This window comes from Salvia miltiorrhiza, chromosome 6 (assembly GCF_028751815.1).
Source record: "Salvia miltiorrhiza cultivar Shanhuang (shh) chromosome 6, IMPLAD_Smil_shh, whole genome shotgun sequence".
Taxonomy (NCBI): domain Eukaryota; kingdom Viridiplantae; phylum Streptophyta; class Magnoliopsida; order Lamiales; family Lamiaceae; genus Salvia; species Salvia miltiorrhiza.
This window is the reverse complement of record NC_080392.1, coordinates 42,952,622-42,974,914: the sequence shown is the minus strand read 5'-3', so window position 1 is coordinate 42,974,914 and position 22,293 is coordinate 42,952,622. Positions and strand designations below refer to the sequence as shown.

General features: G+C 40.1%; 1 protein-coding gene across 1 annotated transcript; it reads left to right on the top strand.

Moving 5' to 3' along the window:
- Nucleotides 1-1,090: 1,090 nt before the first annotated feature.
- LOC130989742 (auxin transport protein BIG) lies at nt 1,091-20,959 on the top strand. The gene is made up of 14 exons (XM_057913827.1): nt 1,091-1,603; nt 1,698-1,804; nt 2,951-3,116; nt 3,206-9,261; nt 10,289-10,906; nt 11,061-11,241; nt 11,568-11,802; nt 11,884-16,434; nt 16,544-16,766; nt 17,092-17,496; nt 17,635-17,778; nt 18,053-19,078; nt 19,403-19,903; nt 20,042-20,959. The coding sequence occupies exons 1-14, from the start codon at nt 1,330-1,332 to the stop codon at nt 20,756-20,758; spliced, it is 15,204 nt and encodes a 5,067-aa protein (XP_057769810.1). The 5' UTR covers nt 1,091-1,329; the 3' UTR covers nt 20,759-20,959.
- Nucleotides 20,960-22,293: the final 1,334 nt, after the last annotated feature.

Genomic DNA, 22,293 nt, shown 5'->3' with positions numbered 1-22,293 from the left:
ATTTAAAATTCTTATTAAATATAATCGAGTCATTTCATTAAACGAGATAAGCGGCTGATTATGTAACAAATTATTTATATAAATTTAAAGTTTCTATTAAACATAATCGATTCATTTCATTAAACAAGATAAGAAGTTAATTACCATCGAACGCTCTGAACGTAAAATTTTCTTAAACTTTAATATAATCTTCATTTAATAAAAAAGTGAATATAAACAAATGTCTTTCATCAATGAACAAACACAAAAATTTGAGTACAATCGGGTGTACCGTACAATCGGATTGACTCGTATACAGATCTTGACCCATATCCTGATCCAAACCCGCATTCTGACCCAAATCGTATAAATGATACTATTCGATTATGCAAATGACACTGTCGATAATTGACACTATTCGGTTATATAAATGACACTGTATAATATTGTCAATTACAAGTAATGTAATTTATAATGTCATTTAAAATATTAGAGCATCAGCATCGCTGGGTGCGAAGGCCGGATCGAACCCGGCCTATCGCACCCAGCGCCGTTGCTGCACCCGGGAGCGAAGGGAGGGGGCGATGGGTCGCACTCGGCAATAGTGAGAGCGAAGGATGGGGCGTGTAAACACGCGCCCCTTTTCAAACCACTTCTATTGCACCCACTATGGGTGCAAGCGTTGCTGGAGTGGGTGCAAGCGTTGGAAGCGTTGGAGGTGCAAGCGTTGCTGGAGTGGGTGCAAGCGTTGGAGGTGCTCTTATAGTGTTAATTAGAAAGTGTTATTTATATTTCTTAATAGTGTCAATTATACATAATGTCATTTACAATGTTATAGTATGATTTATACGCAGTGTCATTTGTATAATATATAATAATGTCAATTACAAGTAGTGTAATTTATATAATCGAATAACATCATTTACACAATTTGAATCAAAATGTAAGTTTGGATCAAGATGCTGAACAAGGTCTAGATGCGAGTCAATTCAGTTGTACGGTACACCCGATTGTACTCAAGATGACCTAACCAACAAATTAGAGCAAAATACAAAATTAAAAATGAAAACCGATTATGTAGGATATATTTCCTAAAAACAATGAATGAATTGAGAGGAAATAGCTTAGTGACTAAGCTAAATCAGTTTCCAACTCATTTCTCAATCTTTCCCTTGCATAACTGGTCGCTCATCCTCCACTAAACCCTTTCCACAAGCAATTTCTCTCACTCGCTGCAAATTCCTTTCCACAATTCTCTTCTCACTCTAAAATTTCAATCGCGAGAGCTGCCTTCTGCTCTCGATCAATTGCCTTAATGACCTTTTGCTGATCGCGCACTACCGGAGTGTCATGGCGGAGGAGATCGCTGCTCTCGTCGCCGCTCTGTCGTCCGACGATTTCTCTCAGAGGCTCCGCTCCGATGCGTCGGCGTCCGTGCTCCGAGTAGGGTTCCAGAAGCTCCACTCAATCCTCAGGCAGTCCGTGAGGCCCGTGGATTTTGATTCGAGCGGCGATGGTGCTAAAGGTGGCAGTAAGTTAGGGTTGGAGGTCTGGGACCAAACTCGAATTCAAGCTTTGGCCTGTGTCTCGATTGCTGTTGTTAAAGCAATCCGATCTCTGTCTGGTACGTCTTTTGTTAGTTATTACTTTGGGTTCGGGTTTTATAGATGTCGATCAAATGAGTGATACTGGGCTGTGGTTCTGTTGTATTGCCGCAGTTGAGCAAGTGGAGCCCGTGGTTGTGGCGGTGGTCCAGCAGTCGATTGAATTCGCTCTGTGTTATTTGGAGAAATGGATTGGGAAAAGTGATGATTCAAGTCTTCAGGTTTTCTAGTTACTCATTGAAGAAACTGATGCACTTCAAGTTCTGTTGTCATGCTGTTTTTATGTGATTCCTATTTTTATTGTTTTATTTTAGACATGGCGCATGGATAGTGTGAAATTGTCTGATTTTTTGTGTGTTTACGGTGTACAACTTGTGGTTGATCGCTAGAGTTATTTTAGTACAATAATGTGTTATTGATTGAAGTTTTTAGCCGCTTTTGGCTATAGATTCACATGTAGCAGTTCAATATAGATACTTGCTATTAGAAGACTGTGCCTCCATTTGCAATTGCATTTGTTAGTTGTCTGCATATTCTGTTGTGACTATGTTTTTGGGTGCTTGGAATTTTGTGTCTCGAACAAGTGAATGGTTGCAATAGATATGTGTGTTGTGGGTGGAGTCTATGCGTGCTGTTTCCTGATCCTTGGTATAGAAATCCTTCAGGATGCTATTCCTTTATCTTCATGTAATTTATTGCAGCATGAATATTATTTCTAAGTGGTTAGTTTCTAGGGTGACCGGGCTTCCTAGAAAATAGGAGATGGGCAAATTTTTTAGCTTGCTCCAAATACGACTCTATGGAGGTTCCATATAGACACATGATTTGCGTTCATATCTACTAGTCATAATGTTCTTGGCTGGCCTGAGACCTGAGATTGACTCAGCGGTTTCTTCGTTTGGACCAATTTGTCTTGATAATTTTGTACACTTAGCATGCCTTCATTGATTCGGAGGAGGAAATCTATTTAGAACTATAATTTTTTTTCTTCATAATAATACTGATTTAAGGCTTTAAGCATTATATTCATGGTAGAGATCTGTGGTTGGGTTGAATGCACTGGAGGATCTAAAAACCATTTCAGCAAGTTGTTCGTTCTCACTTTCATTCTTGTGAACAATTTAAGACCTTCCTCTGAGGAATGTTTACAGAAATGGAATAAGATCCCACCACATATCATTCCATTGCTTTCCCAATTGTGCTTTTTGTCCAGTTGTTTTATTACATTTTTGTTTGTAGAATATTCATATATTATCTATAATCTATTTATGTCATAGGTTGGTTTGCCAGTGGCATGCTCTCATGCTGCTACATCCTTTTATGTCATACCATCCTTTTGCTTTGTCTTACTTATCTCTCTCTTCCAGAACACAATGCTACAACTGTTAGAGCTATTGCTAGTTGATGGGGTGCATAAGGAATTGGACGTTTCTCTGTCATGTCCAACGAGCGTTCCTGTGGACTTGTTGCCTACTTCTATTGATAAAGATGATGCTGTTTTCTGGCAGGACAATGTTAAGTGTATGCTTCAAGGTATTGTTGCAAACTTGCATAGTTTATCCTCTTTCACTGCCTTCTTTCTTGTGACTCCCTAAATTTGTTGCTCTTATTTCTTTCTAAAGGGTCCATTTGCTCTCTGGAAAAAGAAGCAGACAATGATCTGTTGATACAATTTATTTCCGAGTCCATACAAGTTGATCTTGTGAATCCAGTTGGGCAGTCTCTTCCCTCCAATGCAAATAAGTTGACTACTCTTTCTCAGCATTGGGCTGTTATTCATCTCAGATGCAATCACCGTCTTATCTTACTTTGCAAAGAAGTTGTAGAACTTCCAGTATCATCCGATGAAAAGCAGACCAATCTAAATTTGCGGAGAAAATTTTCAACTTGTCTAAGAATACTGAAGTTGCTGGGAAGTGTTGCTAAGACTCATCCAATTTTTTATTCTGACAACCTTCTGTTACATTCTGCTGCTTCCTTCATCGATATATTGCCCATTTTGTTCAGAACTGGTTTTGAGTTCGTAAATGGCAACACTGTTGTTGAAAGTAGTTATGAAAGTCTTGCTGCCCACATATTGGAAGAATTCCTTCAAGTAATGCAAGCAACTCTCTGTAAGAATTTTGTGTTCCAGAATATTCAAGCATGTGTGGCGGCTTCTGTTTTGCAGAATTTGGGTTCTGATGTCTGGAGGTTTGATAAATCTTTGCCCAGCCATAAACCCCCCCTGGCTTACTTTCCTAGGGTGGTTATTTTTGTTCTAAAACTCATTTCAGATATTAAGGATCAGGCTCTTCATTTCATTGAGTTAGATGACGTAAATAAGGGGCTTACAGACAGTCACTCAGAGCTCCATTCTCCTTCATGCCATGTCGGGTCTGAGAAAGTAATATTGTTGAAGAAGCATACTGTGTTGGACTTATTTGAAATATTATTTCCATCATCAGTTCAATGGTTGGACAATATGATGCACCTTCTTTTCTTCCTTCATTCTGAGGGCACAAAATTAAAGCCAATACTGGAAAGATCATGTTCCAGCTGGACGAAAGCATCTGTCACCTGTGAAGTGGAAAGTGTTGTCTGTCATGAAGATGAAGCCCTTTTTGGTGATCTTTTTTCTGAGAGTGGTCGCTCTGTTGGTTCTGCTGATGTGTGTGAGCAGTCAAATGCTACACCCAGTTCTGTACCCAATTTCAGCAATATGCCATTTCAGGCAGCAACCGAATTGCTAAGTTTCCTCAAAACTTGTGTGTTTTCTCCTCAGTCACATCCACCGATGTATCAAGATGCGAGCAAAAAGCTTGATGGCAACCATATTGATATTTTGCTGTCAATACTCAATTGTCAGGGTTATAATCCTGAAGAAAGGACTTGTGATAATAGTCCAACTCTGCATGAAGAAAAGAAGTTCGGCACTGTACATATGTATTCCTTTGAGCTACTGCAGAAACTCGTTCTGCTTCGAGCTTTCCCTGAATCTCTTGAGGAGTCGGTTGTTGACAAAATACTGACAGTTGAGAATGGTGTGCATCTTTACAATGATCTGATGCTAGCTTTGCTTGCGCACATACTTGTTTGTCGAGTGGGTTCTGCTGGTTCTAGATTGAGAAGCAAAATCTACCAGTTATTTGTCAGATTTATTCATCAAAAGGCGAAAACAATTTGCGCAACAAGCTCTGATTTGAAGGATATTGTTGAAACTATGCCTTCTCTGTTTCACATTGAGATTATATTGATGGTTTTTCATTTGTCATCTGATGTGGAAAAGGGCTTGCTGGCAAGTCAAATACTTTCTTCATTTAAAGCTATTGATATTCCCTCCATGACTTCTGATAGTATGCAGTTGTCATGCTGGGCTTTGCTGATTTCAAGGTTGGTTTTGGTACTTCGTCATATGATGTATCACCCACGTGCTTGTCCATCGTTGCTGTTATTGGACTTCAGAACTAAACTGAGGGGATCCTCCAAGTTAAGCACACCTGGTTCTACTAACTATTTGTCATCCTGGCCAGCCACTGCACTGGAGGATATAATGAACTCCAATGGAACACAAGCAAACATGACTTTGCTTAATCAGTTAATTGATATTGCTCCCCTTCCTGCTTCTCTGTGTAGAGATTTTCCAACAGTTGATAGCTTAGGTTTGAGTTGGGAGGATGCAGTTGTCACTTTCTCACAGATTCTTAGACTTTGGAATGGTAAAAAGGCTGCCAGTGCCGATGAGCTTATTCTTGAACGGTATCTTTTTGTGCTTTGCTGGGACATTCCAACTGAGGGGTTGTCTTTGAAACATATGCAAGTTCCATTTAGTGGTGTCAAGGTTCCTGATGTCTTAGATATGGAGAATTTTCATTATACCAGTCATTGTATATTAGGTCCATCTCACCCTACCAATGACTACAGCGCCACCCCAGGTCTTCTGTTAAGTTTGCTTCAGCAATTGCACGGTTCACTTATGCGCGATGATTTCGAGGAACTCGGTTGGGACTTCTTCAGGACTGGATCCTGGCTTTCTTTTGTACTATCCTTACTTTGTACTGGCATCAAGGGACACAACAATGGAAATTCTCACCAGCTAGAGATAGCTAACCAGCCAGATATCACTGTTACGGATGCTGAGTTTCTTGGACTGACGAAAGAACTTGTTTACAATTCTTTCACTGCTGATCAAATTGCAAAGCTATTGAAAGTATTGTCATCTTTGCTAAAGAGATACTTATGGATTTATCAGAGGGCTTTAGCTTCAATGTTCGAAAATGGGCTTCACTCTGCTGACAAATTTTTCCCTCTTCTGCTTCTTGAATATGCTGATTTAGATAACAGCATGCAGGATGATCTTCCCAAAAAGCTGGGCATCAAACCATGCCTTCTTGGCTCTCTTTATGAGCTTCCATCGAGGTTAAGTAAAATTGTTGGAAAACTTGCTCTGGGTGTTCGATCTGAAATTTTCTGGGAAGTTGCACTCCATGGATTTCCCCTTGATCTTCAACTTGCAACTGAAATTTTGTCCTCCTGTATCCTCAACATGAAAGGAATTGTTGCTAGTCTAGACGGACTACTTGATATAGAAGCTTCAAGAGGAATTGATTTGGAGGAAAATGAGATGATCAATGAAATTCTTGAATCAGTCTTGTCAATGAAGTGCGACAAGGTCTTTGAAAGTCTTGAGGGTAAATTTGATCACATTTGCCAAACCTTAAAAATGGGTCGTGATGCACCTGATTACATCAGTTTATTCATTATGAAGCGCATGGAAGAATATCTGCAAAGTATCAATAAAGCACAAGATGTTGATAGAAGTATCCATGAATACATAGTGGTGAAGATGGTTGATATGGCCAACAGCCTAATGGAAGATCCTTTGAGAAGCAGTATTTTCAAAAAATTTCTCTCTATGCAGGATACTTCTGAAAATAAGAACTTCCAGGAGTCCCAACGTGGAGATATATTGGTTCTGTTTGATGCTCTAGAGTACTGCCTCTCTGAATCTGTAAATGTGAGGGTGCTCGACTTCTTTACAGATCTTTTGTCTGGTGAATACCCAGAAGTTAAAGTGAAGTTGCAGACGAAATTCATTGGCATGGATTTGAGTTATGTATCTAAGTGGCTGGAAATGAGGTTATTGGGATCTCTTGCAGAAATACCGAGTGTTAACAGTACCAAAGGAGGTTCAGTTTCCTTAAGAAGCTCAACCATGAACTTTCTTACAAGTCTTGTGACGTCCACTAGTGAATCCCAGCTGCAAGAACTGCAGATCCACCTACATCAAGCCTTGCTAATCCCTCTGGAGAGTGCATTTTCTCTATTTGATTTCAATATAGCAAAAGAATATTACAATTTTATCATTCAACTCTCCAAAGGGGAATTGTTGATTAAGTCACTGCTGCAGAGAACTATTGAATTGATGGAGAAACTGGCTGATGATGAGCGCTTGCTTCAAGGACTGAAGTACCTTTTTGGATTCCTTACAATGATTGCAAGTGATTGTGGGTCTCCCGGTTGCACCTTGGAGAAGTCCTCTGGGAAGACCCTTTCTAGCTGTAGTTCAGGTTTAGGGACTTTGTCTTCTAGAACTCTTGGTTCAAGGAAAAATGCTGATGATTTGGTTCCATCTGCTAATCGAGGTCCAGCATCTGTTGACTGTGATGCAGCTTCATTTGACGATGATGAAGATGATGGGACCTCAGATGGTGAATTAGGTAGCATTGATAAGGATGAGGAGGAGGATAGCAACAGTGAGAGAGCTCTTGCATCTAAAGTTTGCACATTCACTTCTAGTGGCAGCAACTTTATGGAACAGCACTGGTACTTCTGTTATACGTGTGATCTTACTGTCTCGAAAGGCTGCTGCTCTGTTTGTGCAAAAGTTTGTCATCGTGGTCATCGTGTTGTGTACTCCCGCTCTAGTCGGTTTTTCTGTGACTGTGGTGCAGGAGGTGTTCGAGGTAGCAGTTGTCAGTGCTTGAAACCTCGAAAATTTACTGGAAGTAATAGTGCACCTGCACGCAGTGCTGGTAACTTCCAGTCTTTTCTCTCTCTTACAGAGAATGGTGATCAGCTTCCTGACAGTAGTTCGGATGTTGATGAGGATTCATCGATAGACCTGGATTTCTCTATCAGGTTATCTCTTCCAATAGAAGTCCGGGACAGGATGCCGCTGCTGCTTGACGAACTGGAGGTTGAACGCCGTATATTAGGGGTTTGCTCATCATTGTTACCTTATATTACTGGAAGCAGAGACTCCAACATGATGAGAGATAGGAAAGTTTCTTTAGCGGAAGTGAAAGTGCTCCATTACAGTAGTGACCTTTTACAATTGAAGAAGGCATATAAAAGCGGTTCACTAGACTTGAAGATAAAAGCAGATTATTCTAATGCAAAGGAGCTCAAATCTCATCTGACAAGTGGGTCTCTTGTCAAATCATTACTTAGTGTCAGTGGCCGAGGTCGACTAGCTGTTGGTGAAGGTGATAAAGTGGCCATATTTGATGTTGGGCAATTAATTGGGCAAGCTACTATTGCTCCGGTGACTGCTGATAAGGCTAATGTGAAGCCTCTTTCGAAGAATGTTGTTCGATTTGAGATTGTTCATCTTCTTTTCAATCCACTTGTTGAGAATTATCTGGTTGTCGCAGGCTATGAAGATTGTCAGGTCCTGACAGTCAATCATCGAGGTGAGGTGATAGATCGATTAGCAATTGAGCTTGCTCTACAAGGTGCCTATATTAGACGTGTAGAATGGGTTCCCAATTCCCAGGTTCAGCTGATGGTGGTCACAAACAGATTTGTAAAAATTTACGATCTCTCTCAAGACAATATCAGTCCTGTACACTATATCACATTGCCTGATGATACAATTGTTGATGCAGCCCTTTTGGTGGCTTCCCATTGTAGAATGTTTCTCATTGTCCTTTCAGAATCTGGAAACTTGTACAGGTTGGAATTGTCAGCAAAAGCAAATGTTGGTAGCAGGCCCTTAAAGGAAATTATTCAAGTAGAGGGCAGAATGGAAACTGGAAAGGGCTCCTCACTGTATTTTTCACCTACTCACAAATTGCTCTTTTTGTCATATCAAGATGGGAGTTCCATAATTGGCCGACTTAATCCAGATGTAACATCTGTGGTAGAGACGTCTGCGGTGCATGAGAATGACCTTGATGGTAAGCTCCGGCCTGCTGGTTTGCATCGTTGGAAAGAGTTACTGGGTGGCAGTGGGCTATTTGTTTGCTATTCTAATCTAAAATCCAATGGGATACTGGGCATCTCTTTGGGACAACATGAAGTGCTTGCACAGAATTTGCGTCACACTGGGGGTTCAACTTCTCCTTTGGTTGGGGTGACTGCTTATAGGCCTTTATCGAAAGACAAAATCCACTGTCTTCTTCTGCATGAAGATGGAAGTCTCCAGATATACTCGCACATCCCAGCTGGGGTGGAGACAGGTGTAAATTTAATGGCAGATAAGGTTAAGAAATTGGGTTCTGGTATTTTGAAAAACAAAGCTTATGGGGGAGCAAAACCAGAATTTTCACTTGATTTCTTTGAGAAAACTGTCTGCATTACACAAGATGTGAAATTCACTGGTGACGCCATTAGGAATAATGATTCTGAGGGGGCAAAGCAAACTTTAGCATCTGAAGATGGATTCCTGGAGGGGCCTAACCCTGCTGGATTCAAGGTAATGTTACTTCATTGTTTTGAATGGAGTTCTGTATCTTCTATATTTCCAGCTTATCATCTTTTAAAGCATCTGTACAGGTCTATTTTTTTTATTACACAAGTTTGCTTTTGTTCTTATATATATATATATATATATATATATATATATATATAGAGAGAGAGAGAGAGAGAGAGAGAGAGAGAGAGAGAGAGAGAGAGAGAGAGAGAGAGAGAATGGATCCAGTGAGAATGGATAAATGTGGTTAGAAATGAGAATAAATGAATAAATCAATGAAATCCATGAACTCGAGACGAACAAATCCATGAACACATTCAATTAATATGGTCGTTCATATCGTGTTCGTGGATTTCATGGATTTATTTATCGATTTCATAGACTTGTTCATGTGTAATTCTCACCCTGATCCTTTACTTATATATATATATATATATATATATATATAGATATAGATATAGATATAGGGTTAGGATCCATTGAGAATTACACATGAACAAACGCCTAAAAATCCATGAACCCAAGATGAAAAAATCAATGAAAAATCGGGTTCATGGGTTTTAGGTGTGTGTTCATGTATTCTCATTTTTCATGGAAGATAGCCATTCTCATTTGATCTATTCTCTCTCTCTCTATATATATATGTGTGTGTGTGTGTGTGTGTATATGTGTGTGCATCAATTCATGTGTGCACTTATTAGCACAATGCAGTTAAGCTAGAAACTAAATTCGTTCCTTTTCAATTGATCTGAATCAATTTCTGGTTGTGCACTTGCAATTATTTGGGACATATTAAGGGCCATCGAAATGGTCTCTTCTCTTACAGTAACTTGTAATGGTAGAATTCTGTGTTCATCATATGCTTACTGAGAGAACTTTATCTACTGCTGAAGAAGTGCTATTTTCATTTTATTTATTTGTTGTTAGGGTGCACTATGACATGGACATTTAGTTTGTGTTGTATGGCAACTAGTTGTATTATGGTTTATATTTTCTATGATTTAACAATACCTTTCTTGCAAATTTTCAGATAACAGTGTCCAATTCAAATCCTGATATTGTCATGGTTGGTTTTCGCTTGCACGTTGGTAACACATCAGTAAGCCATATTCCTTCTGAAATTACTATCTTTCAGAGAGTGATAAAATTAGATGAAGGAATGCGCTCCTGGTATGATGTTCCCTTCACTGTGGCTGAATCACTTCTAGCTGATGAAGAATTTACTATATCTATTGGCCGGACCTTCAGTGGATCTGCTTTGCCTAGAATAGACTCTTTAGAAGTATATGGCCGAGCGAAAGATGAATTTGGTTGGAAAGAGAAGATGGATGCCATCTTGGATATGGAAGCTCGAGTGCTCGGTGGTAGTTCCTGGTCCACAGGTTCAGCAAGAAAGTCTCGGGCAATGCAGTCTGCTTCAATACAGGAGCAAGTGGTAGCTGATGGCCTTAAACTCCTATCTAGGATCTATATGTCGGGTAAACCTCAGGGATCCCCAAAAATTGAAGATAATAAAGTTGAGGGGAGCCACCTTAAATGTATGCAAGTACTTGAAACAATATTCGAGAGCGATAGGGAGCCTTTGTTACAGACTGCTGCCAGCCGGGTTCTGCAGGCTGTCTTTCCCAGAAGAGAGATCTATTACCAAGTAATTCCTGCTATCTGATGTGATACCTCTGCTCCCAAATTGCTCCTATATTCATGGTTCACCAAACTTGGTTTTATGTGAAGCTGTTTATTCATTTTGTTTCCCTTGAACAAGGAGTAACTTCTGTTACTCACTCTGGATGTTCTCTGTTCAGGTGAAGGACAACATGCGTCTTAGTGGAGTGGTGAAGTCTACAGCCACACTCTTGTCGAAGTTGGGAATGGGGGAGCTTACTGCAGGGTGGATTATTGAGGAGTTTACAGCGCAGATGCGAGCAGTTTCTAAGATTGCGCTGCATCGGCGCTCAAACTTGGCAAATTTTCTCGAGAGGAATGGTATTGTTTCTTATTTTCACCTGACCTTATTATCCCGGATCATCATATTGGATACATGCACTAATTCCTTCACAAGCTCTTTTTAGAATAAGGAGGATATTTTGTTGTGTACGGTTTGCTCCAGGTAGCATCATACATAACAAGTATTCCTGGTCGAACTTCTAAGACAATATGCTGTGTAAATTCATGTATTCCTGATTGTCAGGCCTCTGTTGTGGATGTTGAGCCTAATTTTAGTTAAATTATTATTATGTAGGTTTTCCTACTTCAGAAACTTATTCTTGTTCTATTTAGCAAATATTTTACTCAATGTGTTTATTGCATAGGTTCTGATGTAGTTGATGGGCTTATGCAAGTGCTGTGGGGAATTTTGGATGTAGAGCAGCCAGACACACAAACTATGAACAACATTGTCATATCATCGGTGGAACTTATCTATTGTTATGCAGAATGCCTGACATTACATGGAAAAGATTCGGGATCACCGTCTGTAGCCCCTGCTGTTGCTTTATTGAAAAAACTTCTATTCTCTACAAACGAGGCTGTTCAAACTGCCAGCAGGTTCATTTATAATTGAATTTGTAAACTGGAGTTAACCTTTGTGTACTGTGCATGCACTTACGTTTGCTGCTTCCTTTTCAGCTTGGCTATATCATCTAGACTGCTTCAGGTCCCATTTCCAAAGCAGACTATGTTAGGTGCTGATGATGCAATGGAGAATGCAGCATCTGTTCCCCTTCGTGCAGATGCTACAAGTGCTACTAGTGGAACTAATCCAATTATGGTAGAAGAAGATTCCATTACTTCTTCTGTGCAATACTGTTGTGATGGTTGTTCAACCGTTCCTATATTGAGACGCAGATGGCACTGTACTGTTTGTCCTGATTTCGATTTATGTGAAGCATGTTACGAAGTATTAGATGCAGAGAGACTTCCTCCACCACATTCTAGAGATCATCCAATGACAGCAATTCCAATTGAAGTAGAGACATTCAGTGGAGAAGGTAATGAAGTTCACCTGTCTGCAGATGATTTAAGTGACGCAAATATGCTGCCAGTTGCTGCTGATGTCAACATGCAAAATTCAGCTCCATCAATCCATGAGTTGGAGCCTAATGAGTCAGGGGAATACTCAACAGTTGACCCTGTAACCATTTCTGCATCTAAAAGGGCTGTCAATTCTTTACTTCTTTCTGAGCTCCTTGAACAACTGAAAGGATGGACAGAGAGTACCTCTGGAGTTCAAGCTATTCCTGTGATGCAGCTCTTTTACAGACTGTCATCAGCTATTGGTGGTCCTTTTGTTGATAGCATGGAGATCGAGAGCTTAAATTTGGAGAAGCTAATAAAGTGGTTCATTGATGAGATGAAAATGGAGAAACCATTTGAAGCCCGAACTCGTTCATCTTTTGGGGAAGTGATGATCCTTATTTTCATGTTCTTCACCCTTATGTTGCGTAACTGGAACCAACCGGGGGGTGATGTTACTGTATCAAAATCTGGCGGGGCAACAGATTCACAGGACAAGACGACCATCCAGATCCTACCTTCCATATCATTATCCAGTTCATCTACATCTGACGGCCAGGAGAAAAGTGACTTCACATCTTGTCTGCATAGAGCGTGCAGCTTTCTTAGGCAACAGGTTATTGTTAATTATCTCATGGATATACTGCAGCAGCTTGTACACGTCAATAAGTCTCCCTCTGTAAGTGCTGAAACTCATGGATCAAATACTGGTTCTGGCTGTGGTGCACTATTAACAATCCGAAGAGAGCTCCCAGCTGGTAATTTTTCACCATTTTTCTCAGATTCATATGCCAAATCGCACCGTTCTGATATTTTTGCTGACTACCACCGTCTATTGCTGGAGAATACTTTCCGGTTGGTTTACTGTTTAGTTCGACCTGAAAAGCACGACAAGGGTGGGGAGAAAGAGAAGACACACAAGATTGCTTCTGGTAGGGATTTGAAGCTTGATGCTTATCAGGATGTCCTTTGCAGTTACATCAATAATCCACATACAACTTTCATAAGGAGGTATGCTAGGCGGCTGTTTTTGCATGTTTGCGGCAGCAAGACTCACTATTACAGTGTACGAGATACCTGGCAATTTTCTACTGAAATTAATAAGCTCAATAAACACATTAATAAATCTGGTGGATTTCAGAGCTCCATTTCTTATGAAAGAAGTGTCAAAATGGTGAAGTGCCTTTCAACAGTTGCCGAGGTATCTGCAGCCAGACCTAGAAATTGGCAGAAGTATTGCTTGAGGCATGGAGATGTTTTACCCTTCCTCATGAATGGAGTTTTCTTCTTTGGTGAAGAATGCATCATTCAGTCCCTGAAACTTTTGAATTTGGCATTTTACACTGGAAAGGATATGAATCACTCTTCACAGAAGGCTGAAGGTGGAGATGGAGGAATGAGTTCGAATAAGTTTGGGGGACAATCACTTGACTCTAAGAAAAAGAAGAAAAGTGAAGAAGGAAGTGAATCTACATTGGAGAAATCATACATGGATATGGAACAGGCACTAACTGTCTTTACGGACCGTGGTGATGACTGCTTGAGGCAATTTGTTGACACATTTCTACTGGAATGGAATTCAAGTACTGTGCGTGGGGAAGCCAAGTGTGTTCTTCTTGGTGCCTGGCACCATGGTAAGCAGCTATTCAAGGAGACCATGCTAATGGTTCTCTTGCAAAAAGTGAAACACTTACCATTGTATGGTCAAAATGTTATTGAATATACTGAACTTCTTACTTCGTTGCTTGGAAAAACACCTGATAGCACCTTAAAGCAACAAAATGGTGAAATCATAGACAAATGCTTAACCTCTGATGTAATAAAATGCATTTTTGAGACGCTTCATTCGCAGAATGAACTTCTGGCGAACCATCCAAATTCGCGCATCTACAACACGTTGAGTGGTTTGGTTGAATTTGATGGTTATTATCTTGAGAGTGAGCCTTGTGTTGCCTGTAGTTCGCCTGAAGTCCCATATAGCCGAATGAAGCTGGAAAGTCTCAAGTCAGAGACAAAGTTCACAGACAATCGTATCATTGTGAAATGCACAGGTAGCTACACCATTCAGAGTGTCACAATGAATGTTCATGATGCTCGAAAATCCAAATCTGTGAAGGTGCTGAATCTGTACTATAACAATAGGCCCGTAGCTGATTTGTCAGAGTTGAAAAATAACTGGTCTTTGTGGAAGAGGGCAAAGATATGCCATCTTGCTTTCAATCAGACGGAACTCAAAGTGGACTTTCCGATTCCGATAACAGCATGTAACTTCATGATTGAGTTGGATTCTTTCTATGAAAATCTTCAAGCATTATCCCTTGAACCTCTGCAATGTCCACGTTGTAGTCGACCTGTGACTGACAAACATGGAATCTGTGGTAATTGCCATGAGAATGCGTATCAATGCAGGCAATGCCGTAATATTAATTATGAGAATCTGGACTCATTTTTGTGCAATGAGTGTGGTTACAGCAAATATGGTCGCTTTGAATTCAACTTCATGGCCAAGCCAAGTTTCACTTTTGACAGCATGGAAAATGACGATGATATGAAAAGAGGACTAGCTGCAATAGAGTCTGAATCAGAAAATGCTCATCGGCGGTATCAACAGCTCTTGGGTTTCAAGAAACCATTACTGAAGATTGTCTCAAGCATTGGTGAGAATGAAATGGATTCTCAACAGAAAGATTCCGTGCAGCAAATGATGGTATCTTTGCCCGGACCTTCCTGCAAGATCAACCGAAAGATTGCCCTTCTTGGTGTGCTGTATGGTGAGAAATGCAAAGCAGCCTTTGATTCTGTGAGTAAAAGTGTTCAGACTCTTCAAGGCCTCAGGCGGGTGCTGATGAACTATTTGCACCAGAAGCATTCTGACAATCATGCTGCAGCATCTAGATTTGTTGTGCTGAGATCTCCAAATAGTTGTTATGGCTGTGCTAGTACATTTGTGACACAGTGTCTCGAGATATTACAAGTACTCTCAAAACATCCTAGTTCTAAAAAGCAACTTGTTGCCTCTGGCATTCTGCGTGAGTTGTTTGAGAACAACATACATCAGGGCCCAAAAACGGCTAGAGTTCAAGCTAGGGCAGCACTGTGTGCCTTCTCAGAGGGTGATGCCAACGCAGTGGCAGAGTTGAATGGCTTACTGCAGAAGAAAGTTGTATACTGTCTTGAACACCATCGCTCCATTGATATAGCTCTAACAACACGTGAAGAATTAATGTTGCTTTCAGATGTCTGCTTCTTAGCGGATGAATTCTGGGAGTCGAGATTACGGATTGTCTTCCAGTTGTTATTTAAGTCAATCAAGCTAGGTGCCAAACATCCTGCTATATCTGAGCATGTTATTCTACCTTGCCTGAAGATCATATTGCATGCATGTACACCACCAAAACCTGATGCAGTGGATAAAGAGCCAGTGAGTGGAAAGCCGGCTTCACTTCCACACGTGAAAAATGAAAACAGCTCGTATGAATCTGGCTCTAGTGGAGTTGTGAATGCGAACCGATCTGTGTCAGAATCATCTGAAAAAAATTGGGATGGTTCTTCGAAGACTCAAGACATGCAGTTACTAAACTATTCTGAATGGGAAAAGGGAGCATCTTATCTTGATTTTGTCAGGCGGCAGTATAAAGTTTCTCAGGCAGTCAGAGTCAGCCAGAAATCTCGGCCTCAGAGATTGGACTATCTGGCCATGAAATATGGCCTTAGATGGAAGCGGCGTTCTTGTAAGGCAGCTCAGAGTGAAATAAAATTGTTTGAACTTGGCTCCTGGGTTACTGAACTTATACTAAGTGCTTGTTCACAATCTATAAGATCTGAGATGTGCATGTTAGTTAATCTTCTTTGTGGTCAAAGTTCATCCAGACGGTTTCGGTTGCTGAATTTGCTAATGTCATTGTTGCCGGCTACTCTTTCTGCTGGTGAAAATGCAGCTGAATATTTTGAGTTGCTCTTTAAAATGATAGATTCGGAGGATGCTCGTATATTTTTGACTGTTCAAGGATGTCTGTCTACCATATGCAAGCTAATCATGAGGGAAGTGAGCAATGTTGAATCCTTGGAGAGAAGCCTCCACATTGATATATCACAAGGGTTTATTCTTCATAAGCTCATAGAGCTCCTTGGCAAATTTTTAGAGGTTCCTAATATCAGATCAAGGTTTGTATATGGCTTGTTTAGTGTCGTTCCAATTTGATATAGGTACATGTGTGTCTATTTGTGTACTTATATATGTGGTAAAGTAACAGTTTTCATATTTGGCTGTCAGGTTCATGCGAGAGCAGTTGTTATCCGATGTTCTCGAGGCGCTGATTGTGATTCGGGGATTAATTGTACAAAAGACTAAACTAATTAGTGATTGTAATCGACTTCTTAAAGATCTTCTTGACAGCCTTCTGCTTGAGAGCAACGAGAACAAAAGGCAGTTCATCCAGGCATGTATTGGTGGCTTGCAGGTTCATGGAGAGGATAAGAAAGGGCGTACTTCTATGGTATGTAATTGATTTATTTATTCAACCCTTGCTATGAAAAACTACTGAAAGAAATGGAGGACATTGTAATCTGGTTGCTGCTTTTGTCAATCTTATAGTTGATATTTTATCCTTTTATTGATTTCCTTGTTGGGAGAATACAAGTTCATGACAGAACACCAGTTCTTTCACAAAAACTTGTGCCTGAAAAATGCGTCTTTTTCGGAAAATTAGTCTACTAATTACTTTTTTATTTAATCAAGAGTCTTTCCATTTCGTTCATTTTAAAATCATAAATAACAGCGGGATGCAGCTAAATTTAACCATGACACTGTCTACTCCACAGTTTATATTGGAACAGCTCTGCAACTTGATCTGCCCAACGAAACCAGAACCAGTATATCTTTTGATACTGAACAAAGCACATACCCAGGAGGAATTTATTAGGGGATCAATGACCAAGAATCCTTATTCAAGTGCTGAGATTGGTCCTCTGATGCGTGATGTGAAAAATAAGATATGCCACCAGTTGGACCTCCTTGGACTAATAGAAGATGATTACGGCATGGAGTTGCTGGTAGCAGGAAACATTATTTCACTTGATTTGAGTGTTGCTCAAGTTTATGAGCAAGTGTGGAAAAAATCAAATAGTCAGACTTTAGCTGCAGCCTCTGGGACAGGTTTTTTGTCTGTTAATGCTGCCACATCAACCAGAGACTGTCCTCCAATGACAGTGACTTACCGGCTTCAGGTTGGCTTCACAATCTTCATTGTTTCCTCCTTTCAGTAGCTCAACCCATGGTTTATTGACTTGTTATCAAATGACATTTTTTTTCCTTCAATTTATTCATCTCCCTATTTAATGTAATGTGTGCTTCAAAATCTACAGGGGTTGGATGGTGAAGCTACAGAGCCCATGATCAAAGAGTTGGATGAGGATAGAGAGGAATCTCAAGATCCTGAGGTTGAGTTTGCGATAACCGGTGCTGTACGAGAATGTGGTGGTCTAGAGATTCTGTTGAGCATGGTTCAGGTGCGAATAGTTTTGCAGTAGAGCTTCCCCACTAGCCCTTTTGCATATCCTTTTTGTGTCTGTACGTTTGTGTGTCTATATTTTGAGAAATTTTATTTTGTTTCGGCTCCTCCTTTGAAGAGGGTTGTTGACTGAAATAGGAGGCTTAAACATTTTTATGAGGAGATTAATCTGAAAATATAAGCTTGCAACATGTTATGTTTCAACTCTTTCTGGTACTTATCCTTTTTAGCTCCATTTTCTGGATTTTCTAATCTTCAATTTACATGAACAGCGTCTGCGAGATGATCTGAAGTCAAACCAAGAGCAGTTAATTGCTGTGCTAAATCTTGTAATGCTTTGCTGTAAGACAAGGGATAACAGAAGAAAGTTATTAAGCTTGGGAGCTTTGGGTTTACTGCTTGAAACTGCAAGACGTGCCTTCTCGGTTGATGCTATGGAACCAGCCGAGGGAATTCTGTTAATTGTGGAGAGTCTCACTCTGGAAGCAAACGAGAGTGATAACATCAGCGTTACACCAGGAGTGTTTACAGTATCTAGTGAAGATGCTGGTAACAGTGAACAAGCTAAGAAAATCGTGCTCATGTTCCTGGAACGACTATCTCATCCTTCAGGACTTAAGAAATCTAGTAAACAGCAGAGGAATACAGAGATGGTTGCAAGAATCCTGCCATACTTGACTTATGGAGAACCTGCGGCAATGGATGTTCTCATTCAGCACTTTGAGCCTTACTTGCAAAATTGGAGTGAATTTGATCAACTACAAAAACAATTTGAAGACAATCCCAAGGATGAGAAGATAGCTCAACAAGCTGCCAAGCATAAATTTGCACTAGAGAATTTCATCAGGGTCTCTGAATCTCTTAAGACAAGCTCTTGTGGTGAGAGATTGAAAGATATCATATTGGAGAAAGGGATTACTAGAGTTGCTGTGACACACTTGAAGGTGTGTTTTGCATGTGTAGCACAGGCTGGCTTTAAATCAACTGAGGACTGGGCAGCTGGATTGAAATATCCATCTGTTCCCTTTATACTCTCTATGTTGAGGGGGCTGTCAATGGGTCACTTGGCTACTCAACGGTGCATAGACGAGGAAGGAGTTTTACCTTTACTCCATGCTTTAGAGAGTGTTTCAGGTGAAAATGAGATAGGGGCGAAGGCTGAAAACTTGTTGGACACCCTTACTGATAAGGAAGGAACAGAAAATGGGCTCTTAGCAGAAAAAGTTCGCCAACTAAGACATGCAACCCGTGATGAGATGAGGCGTCTTGCTCTGAAGAAAAGAGAACAGTTGCTTCAGGTACTTTTCATTTTCTTTGAAACTTATATACAGTTATGACGTACGAGTAATTATCACTTTTACTTATATCATCTAATCAGCTTTAAAGAATCTTGTGGTTCCTATGGGAGTAACTGCAGTAAATATGAGGCGTGGATATGTAGCTTTATGATTTGCCAAAAATCAAATAATATTAATACTGTATGATAAAACCAGGGAGCTTATAACTTTCCATGTAATATTTGGAGCAGATCATGACTTGAAAGCATGTTTTATGTTCTTTGTAAAACAGTAATAGCTTTTTTGTTTACTTTTGAAGTCTAAACTATTACTTTATGATTTAAGGGGCTTGGGATGCGGCAAGTGACTTCAGATGGTGGTGAGCGAATTGTTGTTGCCCAGCCCGTTCTTGAGGGTTTTGAAGATGTTGAAGATGAGGAGGATGGGCTAGCTTGCATGGTTTGCCGCGAGGGCTACCGATTGAGACCTACTGATTTGTTGGGTGTCTACACTTACAGTAAGCGTGTGAATTTGGGTGTTGGAACTTCAGGAAGTGCCCGTGGTGATTGTGTTTATACAACTGTGAGCCATTTCAATATCATACATTTCCAGTGCCATCAAGAGGCTAAACGAGCCGATGCTGGCCTAAGAAATCCGAAGAAGGAATGGGATGGTGCTGCCTTGAGGAACAATGAAACTCTGTGTAATAATTTGTTTCCCCTAAGAGGACCCTCTGTTCCGATGGGACAATATTTGCGTTATGTTGACCAGTACTGGGACTATCTTACTTCATTGGGACGCGCTGATGGAAGCCGGCTGCGGTTGTTAACATATGACATTGTTTTGGTAGGTTATCGTGTCAATTTCTCTCCTTTTTTATTAGTCCGCCTCTTGCTTTTGCTGGCCTTACTTTGGTTTACGAACTATTCATGCGACATATTGTATCAATGTATTAATAATCTATAATGTATAATGTATCTGCAGATGCTAGCTCGGTTTGCCACTGGCGCATCATTCAGTGCCGATAGTAGAGGTGGTGGAAAAGATAGCAACTCCAAATTTCTACCTTTCATGATACAGATGGCACGGCACCTTTTAGACCATGACTCGTCTCAACGGAATAATCTGTCAAAATCCATTTCAACTTATTTGTCTTCTACAATTTCTCCTGGAACACAGCCTTCAAGCGGAACAGAGGAGACTGTTCAATTCATGATGGTGAGCTCACTCCTTTCAGAATCATACGAGTCGTGGTTGCAGCATCGGCGGGCCTTTCTACAGCGTGGAATATATCATGCATACATGCAGCGTCACGGTCGGTCTACCCAGCGTAGAGCAGAGTCGGGAGATAGCAGTGGGTCTGATGAATTGTTTTCCAACATCCAACCCATGCTTGTATACACTGGGTTGATTGAGCAGCTCCAGAGATACTTGAAGGTGAGAAAGTCCTCCACAGTCCAAACACGAGGCGCGGAAGGGGAAGACGAAAGCACATGGGAGGTCGTCATGAAAGAGAGACTATCGAATGTGAAGGATATGGTAGGTTTCTCCAAGGAGCTACTCTCATGGCTGGAGGACATCACCTCAGCCTCCGATCTACAGGAGTCGTTCGACATCATCGGTGCCTTGCCTGATGTTTTAGCTTCTGGATATACCAGATGCGAGGATTTTGTCTATGCTTCCATTAATCTAGGAAAATGATAATCTCGTTACTTTGGTTTCTCTTTTTGTGTGCTGTTAAGATAGAAAAATGGAGAAAGGCAATATTGAATTTGCAAACGAATCCTTGTATAGTTTCATTACATGTGCAAGAAACTGAGGCCAAAAAGTTTAATGTTGGCATTGCAGGTTTGTATTCATTTATTGCCTAATAAATTCCATAGCATCTGTTTTGAATGTACAGTCCAATTTTGCCAACTGTGATTATAAATGTACCAAGTGTTTCAATGCCTACACAATTTGCTTCTACTTGTATTTCTTGTAAATTATATTTGTTTGCTTTACATTAAAGTGATGGACTTACAAGGTTAAAAACTAGTGTTTTCAATGATCTATCGTTTTACCACTTCTTCTACATCTCCCATTTATTTCAAAGTCCTTTTTCTATTGAATAAAGCAACTAGAAAAAGAAGAGGACCGACACACTTTCAAAAGCCAATTAAATTGGTATTTGGAAAGCTGACTAAACACCCAATTCCACACCAAGTAATTTGCTAATAATTTCATGGTTGTAATTTTTGTGGATTGTGAAAAAAATGAATTATTCTTCACCTACACTCTTGTGACCATTTCCTTCTCTATTTTTCAGTGGCCATTAACTTACACTATGACTAAAATGGCGCAATTTTATCTTTCAATCATTCCATCTGTCCCAATCTCATTTTTGGCCTAGATGGGATGTTGCAATGAAACTAGAATTAATATGTTATTAAGAGGTAAAAACCGTAAAAAAAAAAATATATACTATAATTTTAACTAAGATGACGAATTTCACTGGGTCTCACATCTTTTCAATATCTACATTGTACTTAATTGATTTTTCTTGAAATATACAATTTGTAAAATAAATTAAGCTAAAAATCAACATGCTAAATTAAGTGCTGTAAACCAAATAAATGAGTAGTTAAGAATGTTGTCAGGAAACCACATGTAACATAGTATTTTGTTGGTACTGGGCATTTTAGTGTAGTATATCATAAATGCACTGTAAATTAGTATTACTGAGGATGACGAATTTACAGCTATTTTATTATCCTACAACTTGGAGTCACAAAATTCTATATCTGTCATAGAAAATATTGGTTTGAGCATCCAATTAGTGTGCCATTTAAAGGGATTTTAGGTGCTCCTCATCATTTAAGAGCCATTTCTCGATAATGGGGCTCTCCATATCCTTGCCCTCTAATTTTATTTTTTATATCTATATTTTAAATATTTTTCTAAATTAAATTAAACATTGACTTTTAAAACATAAATTTCATTAAAATTAAAATTGAATTTTGATCTAGGTTGCTAGATCATCTAGCCGCCCGGTAAAATTAGGGGTAGCACGGCGCAGGCAGGAGCGTCAGGAAGGGCGGGTGGGCGAGCAAGGGCAGCGGTAAGGATGGGCTGGGCGTGGGCAGGCCGAGGTGGCGGATGTAACGGCGGCAAAGGAGGGGGACGGCGTGGCTGGGCAAGGATTTCGGCCGGTGTAGGCATCGGTGCGGGTAGGTGTTTGTCGGTACGATGTGTAC

Excerpts from the sequence above, each read along its gene's own strand:
- LOC130989742 (XM_057913827.1), top strand. The coding sequence starts at position 1,330 with ATGGCGGAGGAGATCGCTGCTCTCGTCGCCGCTCTGTCGTCCGACGAT. Across the intron at positions 1,805-2,950 it reads GTGATGATTCAAGTCTTCAG|AACACAATGCTACAACTGTT; the intron begins GTTTTCTAGTTA and ends TCTCTCTTCCAG. Across the intron at positions 19,904-20,041 it reads TAACATATGACATTGTTTTG|ATGCTAGCTCGGTTTGCCAC; the intron begins GTAGGTTATCGT and ends ATGTATCTGCAG.